General features: G+C 36.8%; 1 protein-coding gene across 1 annotated transcript; it reads right to left on the bottom strand.

Annotated features, from left to right (window-relative positions):
• Positions 1-337: 337 nt before the first annotated feature.
• On the bottom strand, positions 338-7,366 carry LOC128160072 (uncharacterized). Its single transcript, XM_052823338.1, is given in 4 exon segments — positions 338-1,607; positions 1,730-1,960; positions 7,295-7,322; positions 7,325-7,366. Coding segments are annotated over 4 exon segments (579 nt in total). The 5' UTR covers positions 7,352-7,366; the 3' UTR covers positions 338-1,314.
• Between the last annotated feature and the right edge of the window lie 222 nt (positions 7,367-7,588).

Genomic DNA, 7,588 nt, shown 5'->3' with positions numbered 1-7,588 from the left:
GCAATGCTAACCACACCATGGCTAATCGGTATTACTGCTCTATTGAAAGTGACAAAAATGAGGGTGTTTTAACGATGATTTAAGCTACTGGGTATTTCTTTTCTGAAACTTTTCAATTCAACATTTTTTTTGGCAAACTCAAAACTGGGCATTGTGGCGAGATGGCAGTGGTTCGTGTTTAATCAGAAGATTTATGCAGATGTTCTATCATGTGTATTGTAACTGATCCAGCTCTTGGAATCTGGATGCCCCTTACATTTTTATCAAGTTTTCCAGACTAACCAATCAGGAGACCACACCGGCAGGAGCTATAAGCAGTGACAGATGATTTGATTTATGTTTTTAATGTATTTCAAATAAATTGTAATCATTGACAAGATTACTTGATTGATGTTATAGATTCATTAATACATGTATACATAAACCCTGGCCAGCAGGGGACATAACTGTAGAAAAAAATCCATTGCACATTATAGTATTTTACATTATATATAGTATATCACATTATATATGGACGGAAACAGTGTACATCATTATCTAAATAATTATCTAAAAATCAATAAATACATATAAACTAACATAACATCATTAATTATGTATGTGTCCAGAGTATGTTATGCCTCTTTTGTAACAGGGTGTGCATTGCACTTCTCAAGAAGATCTTACTAACATATAAACTTACATCAAACTTTGAACCTCTTGAGGGGGCCCAAGAATTGTGCAGGGGCCACAGTGAAAACAATAATGTCAAGATACTTGTGTATAATTAATACTATATATCATAACATTATCATATTATAAAAAATGAACAGATTGTGTTCTACGTCCATATCAAAAATTAAATGTATGCATTTAACGGGGGGTACCAATTATTTTTACAAAACAGTCTTTTATCTGAAATTCTTATTTAGAACAGTGATAAAATCATATATGAAATTTGGAGATACCCAACCACTGCTTTGAAAAAAATATAGGCTACAAGTTATTTTTTTTTTTTACACAGCTGCAACAAAATAATTAAGACCACGTACATGTATACATGTAAGTCATCCATTTTAGTCTACAGATTTCATCCCTGTCCGCTCATCTAAATATCCAGCCATGCAGTTGGTTTTTTATTTTAAATCTAAGAATATGTTAAGATAGCAATTGAGAAAAATTATGTACAAAAATTATGGTTCTATATATAAAGCATTGTATCCTATTAATGTGTTGAGTGTTAATTCCCGCGCTTGCGCAAGATATCATCTAGTAACGCCAGATACACGCAACAATGGAAAACATTGAACAATGTATCAAAATCTTTTTGACCCACTAGTATTGTGCTGGTGCGGGTGGGGGTGGTGGATAGGCAGGACCCCCCCCCCCCCCCCCCGGTGCAAGTGGTGGTGGATAGGCAGGATTGCCCTTTGGTGCGAGTGGTGGATAGGCAGGATTGCCCCCTGGAGGCGGGGGTTGTCCGTAAGGGTTGTATCCTTGCATAGGCTGTCCATATGCTTGCATCGGCGGCTGTCCGTATCCTTGGATTGGCGGCTGTCCATATCCTTGCATTGGCTGTCCGTATCCTTGCATTGGCGGCTGTCCGTATCCTCCTTGCATGTGATGAGCTTTAAAGAAAGTAATGAATACAAGTAAATAGACTCAACCATTCAAATTACCGGACGATTGATACACTTTACCAATTCTGGAATCAAATAACATTTTGGAATTGCGCTGATTGATGACGTACTGTTTGTGACTGTGTTAACGCTGGCCCCGTTTGCTTTCGGTTTGACCACGAGTCGTTTTTTATTATAAACGCAGACGATGAAAAAGACCACAAGGAGAATTATCCCGATAATCACACCGGCCACCGCACCCCCGATCGTCAAAGCGTCCGAAGTGGAGGAATCGTAAGAGCAGTAGTAGTTGTCATAGAAGTTATCGAAGTAGCAGTATTCCGCCGAGACCAGGAAGTTACCTGTGAAACGAGAAAAAAAAACCCACAGTTAGTGTAGAGAGATAATCTCGGCTTTTCCGTAAACAAATGTCTACAGTTTTTAAATTATCAAGTAAAACAATTTATGTTTTGGGTAGGTTTTCATTTGAAGAAGGGGGCTTAAAGAAAGAATAAATGTAAGTAAACGGGGTGTTTATATTAAGAAGTCAATCCATTAATCAGTGGTTAGAATGAAGGTACAAATAAGTGTGGCTTTGATTGTCTTATTAAGCTTATCTTGCAGTCCTGTAAATTATGCACTAACTCCTATGGAGGGTAATCGTGTTCAAAAATCCAGACATGTAAACTTGTAAATCCGAATATGCAATCGTGTTGATGTGTGAGCCTGAGCATGAATATGTGTAATTCTGATCGTGTAACCTATAAAACTCGGGCATAAACACGTGTAAGATTTGACTCAGTTCCTTCACATGATGCACATTTTGCAACTTTATTGTTTACATTAGTTAATTAAACCTTCAACTTTGCACACTTTCAATCCGTAGTTTCTGCATTTGTAACTTCAGGCTCGGCAATAGCACATCTGACATGATACAAATTGACAAATGTAAAGTCTACAAGTTTGTCGAATTTTGACATGACCTTATATGGAAACAGTGACGTCACTGATAGAAAAAGGCTAGCTGCAGGTAAAGGCATGCCGTAATCGCCGGAATAGGGACGGAATAAATAAAATAAAAAATATTAGGTAAGCCTATAATCATATTATCTCTGGATAACAACATTTCATAGAGTATTATTTTTCGGAAAATTAAATTATGAGATTGGTGTACATTTAATCAAGAGAATGTATAAAAGATGCGAGTAAAGAATTCGATCGGCTTCAGATATCCTCTTAGAACTGAAAAAATTACGTTTAATGACTTTGTTTGAATACACGTGTATAAAGATATATACGCATTTTTATTCATAGGCGTCTGAACCGGGAGGGGGGGGGCTGGGGGGGGGGGACTTAGCCCCCCCTCCCCCCCCCCACTTTTTTGCCAAGTTAGAGCTAACCATTAGGAACATAGCAACAGGGAGGATTCAAACCCCCCCACCCTACTTTTTCCTCGCAACAAACAAAATTGTTCCTTAAATGACCTTAAAGAGAATGAATTATTAATAGTTTATTTAAAATTAGAGTCATAGTAGGTATACTAGCCCCCCCCCCCCCCCCCCCCCTCACCACCACCACGGATTAGGAATTTCATGATATGGGGGGGGGGGAATTGGACAGGTAAGATTGGAGTTATTGGTATACCCTCCCCCACGGATTAGAATTTTCATGATTATGGGAATTCTTGTCAATATTTTTCATGATTAGTTTAGCATCCCTCCCCCCCCCCTTCGATTTGCTTCCGATGCCACTGTTATTAGAGTACATGCAACAAATTGTTAAAGTATAGGCCTCGGCTGAATTTAGAAAATATCTCCAAATGCATCCTTTTCGCTACCAAAGAGTTGTGACAAGACCCCCCCCCACCCCCCCACCCCCACGCGAAAAATTACACGGGGTCCGTCAGCTGAGTTGCAAAGTTATCGTGAAATTAAAATGTGTATAAATTATTTTAAGAATTGTTTCTTTGCATTGTCGGCAATATATAGGAAAAAAAGCCTATCATGAAGGTAAAAATTGACATTTTTAAAAAATTATTTTAAGCAATTATTACGGGATTGAGTATGACGTCCTGAATGTCGGTTCAACACAGACTCACTTTGTGAAGTTGGCTGATAAAAATTTTCTGGAGAGCTAGTATAATACAGCTTTACAGCCACTTGTGAACTAGCTGCAGGTCTGTAGCTCCCTGTTTAAAAATACAGATGGGCGATCTTTGAGCTACAGTGCCTCCCATAGTAAAACTTCAATTTACGGCGCACAAAAATTATGCGCTAGTTTTTTTATTATTATTATTGAAGATTGTGTTATTATTTATCTTTTACTTACACAACAACAAAAAGTATAAATACACGTAAAGTAACATAAATTTTTCCGCGAAAAATTACCAAATCCTTGCAGGTCGTTTGTTCTAACTAATTCAGAAAAATAACAAGAGTAAAAATGGGGTACTCTATATGCAATGTTTTTGCCCAAAATGAATAAGTTCAACAGCTGATATTTTTATCGATAATCAGAAATCAAAATCCTAGCAATTTGCATACTTCTGATATATACGTATAAATGATCTGCAAAAGAACAACTTCCTATCTTAAAAACTGTTCGAGGAGTTATCAGTACAATAAGGGTACCTTTTTGACAGCCACTCGCCCGTCTGCAATTTTTACTATTTCAATAATCGGAAACCCGGTTAAAATTTCACTCTCGAAATTCTTAGAATTCAGAAGCAATGGAGTTACATGGGACCTCACGGCGGTCTTCGAACCCCATGCCGCTCAAAATATATTTACCCCCTTAGGAAATTTCTTGATCCGTCTCATTTCTAGAAAAGAGTACGCATTTACTTATATTCCAGTTTAAATTACATGTCAATTTTTTTTTAGAGATATAAAATATTAGGCATTTCCTTTTATAATACCATAAGAATTATATTACGGAAATTAGCGCATTTGTTACATCGGCAACGATTTTTTTTCTACATGAACCTCTTCCTGTTTGGTCCAGTTTCAATCATACCTCAATTTTTTTTCTAATAATAATACCGGTGTTTTCGGTAGAAAAGGTGTCGTTGATTAAAAGCTTATTGCAACAGTTTAGCTGAATATTATGTTTATTTTTCGTTCATTCCGGTCCGGCGGTTACGGCATGCCTTTTCCCGCAGCAAGGCAGTATCCATATAAGGTCATGTCAAAATTCGACAAACTTGTAGACTTTACGTTTGTCAATTTGTATCATGTCAGATGTGCTATTGCCGAGCCTGAAGTTACAAACGCAGAAACTACGGACTGAAAGTGTGCAAAGTTGAAGGTTTAATTAACTAATGTAAACAATAAAGTTGCATAATGTGCATCAAGCGAAGGAACTGAGTCAAATCTTACACGTGTTTATGCCCGAGTTTTATAGGTTACACGATCAGAATTACACATATTCATGCTCAGGCTCACACATCAACACGATTACATATTCGGATTAACAAGTTTACATGTCTGGATTTTTGAACACGATTACCCTCCATAAACTCCAACCCACGTTTAAAGTGAAAGGGACATTATACAGTCTGTCCCAAGAAATATTAAGCAGCATATTTGGCCGATTTTTAATAAAAATACCCACATCTGTGAAAGAAGTGCAATTAAAATCGATGAAAGGGAAACTTTCCAAGATATCTTTATTGACACGTTATAATTTTTTACTTAGAAAAATTTACAGGTACGGAAACAGATTTCTTACGGAGATTTATAATGGGGATTGTTTACATCTTCTCTCCATTCGGAAGTCACAGGGAATACCTAGCGCAATTTTTCAACGTTATCATCCGGGTCTGCTGCAATGCAAAATCCCCGTAGACATAACATTTTTAGCCTTGTACTGAAACCTGATAAGCTATAGGGGCATTTTAATGGAGAAATCTTGGAAATTTTTCATACTTTTGGATGAACATCATTTGAACCCTGTGGTATTTATGGTTATATCTGAATAACCTTTTACAAATCATATTTAAGAGATATTTAGAAACAAACAAATTGAAAAAAATCACTAAAAACCGTTTACTTCAAATCAATTAAGGTAATACATGTATAGTCAATATCAATATGAATAATTCATGAAACTTAAGTTTATCATTAACTATATCACGTAATAACCCGGTATTATAGACAACTCTTTTGTCATGAAAAGATGTAAATCCTATATTGTATTATTATGCAATGGATCATAAATTGAAAACAACAATGTCAATAATATGTAAGAAAGATTTCGAAACATTTCACACGCCTGGCCCCGGGGCCATAAAACTTAGACAAGCTCACTTTCGCTCTCAGTCTCACTTTTCTGCTATTATAATATATAATAATTTTGGCCCTGCCCTAGAGTCAAAACCCATACTCAAGGGGACATGAAAATAAAATTTCAGTCGAGGACTTCCTGGTAAACATAATTATAAGTCAGTTTTTTATACAGATGAGTGAGAATAGAGAAGAAAATTTGTAAACATTATATGCATTAACACTATATTGCCATATTGCCCCCACCCCCTCATGTCCTGAACCCTGGCCCAGGGGCCATGAATTTCACAGTTTAGGTAGATTAGTGAGTGGACATCATAACCATATATTCAGTTTTTTGCCCACATGTGTGTGAGTAGAGACGAAGATTTTTTAAGATTTAAAACATTTTACTATATGGCCATACTGGCCCCACCCTAGAGCCTGAACCCCTAACAAAGAGGTCATGAATTTCATAATTATTGTAGAGGGCTTCATGGACATTTTCATAGGACATTTAGTTTTTAATTATAAAAAATATATATGGGAGTAGAGAAGATTTCTAAGATTTAATATATTTTTACTACTAGTATATGGCCATATTGGCCCCACCCTAGAGCCTGAACCACTGACCCAGGATTCATGAATTTCACAATTTTGGTAGAGGGCCTCATGGACATCATATCCAGGCATTTTGTTTTTAAAAATGTAAATGGGAGTAGAGAAGAAGATTTTCTAAGATTTAATACATTTTTACTAAATGGACATATTATCCCAACCCTAGAGTCTGAACCCCTGACCCAGGGGTCATGAATTTCACAATTTTGGTAGAGGGCTTCATGGACATCATAATCATGCATTTAGTTTTTAAAAAAATTATGTGGGAGTAGAGAAGAAGATTTTCTAAGATTTAATACATTTTTACTATATGGCCATATTTGCCCCACCCTAGAGCCAGAATCCCTGATCCATGGGCCATTAATTTCACAATTTAGGTAGAGTGCTTCATGGACATCATAACTATGCAACCAATTTTTTCCTCACATGTGTGGGAGAAGAGAAGAAGAATTTTGAAAATTTGGCTATTTTTTATATATTTGGCCCCACATGTGGCGCCCCGGGGGTGGTAGAGCCATGAATTTCACAATTTAGATTCCTCTTACCATAGAAATGCCTCACACTAAAAATGGTAACAATTAGCCTTGTAGTTTTTAAGAAGAAGTTAAAAATGTAAAATTGTTAACGCACGACGACGGACGAAAACGGATAGCTATAGGTCACGTGAGTTTACTCAGGTGACCTAAAAAGTGAACTTGTCTAAGTTTTACGGCCCCGGGGCCTGATGACCGACTCATCTAAGAAGCAGACATATTAGGACTCTCCACAATTCATGAAAACGCCCAACCACACACAGCACTTGTTTTAGTGACTTACTAATGCAATCACAAATGCTGAGTAAAAAAAAATCCAAAATCTAAGGGTAGATGCCATAATCTCAGAGTGATGGATAGAAGCACTGGTGAACGGCGCGGTCCTTGTTTTTATGTCAAGACTACTGCACTGTCATGTCTACCCAGAAAAAGATTTTTTAAAAAACGTTCCACAAAAATCAATAAAAGATCGGGTCAAATGAGGACTGCGCTGTAATTGGAATATTCGGTTTAAAGATTTAAAAAAAGAGCTTGTTCATGAGAGACGGTACACAATGCATTATTTTTCGCATCGATA

This window comes from Crassostrea angulata, chromosome 8, assembly GCF_025612915.1.
Source record: "Crassostrea angulata isolate pt1a10 chromosome 8, ASM2561291v2, whole genome shotgun sequence".
Classification (NCBI taxonomy): Eukaryota; Metazoa; Mollusca; class Bivalvia; order Ostreida; family Ostreidae; genus Magallana; species Magallana angulata.
Note: the sequence above shows the minus strand (reverse complement) of the source record. Positions and strands in the feature narration are given on the sequence as shown.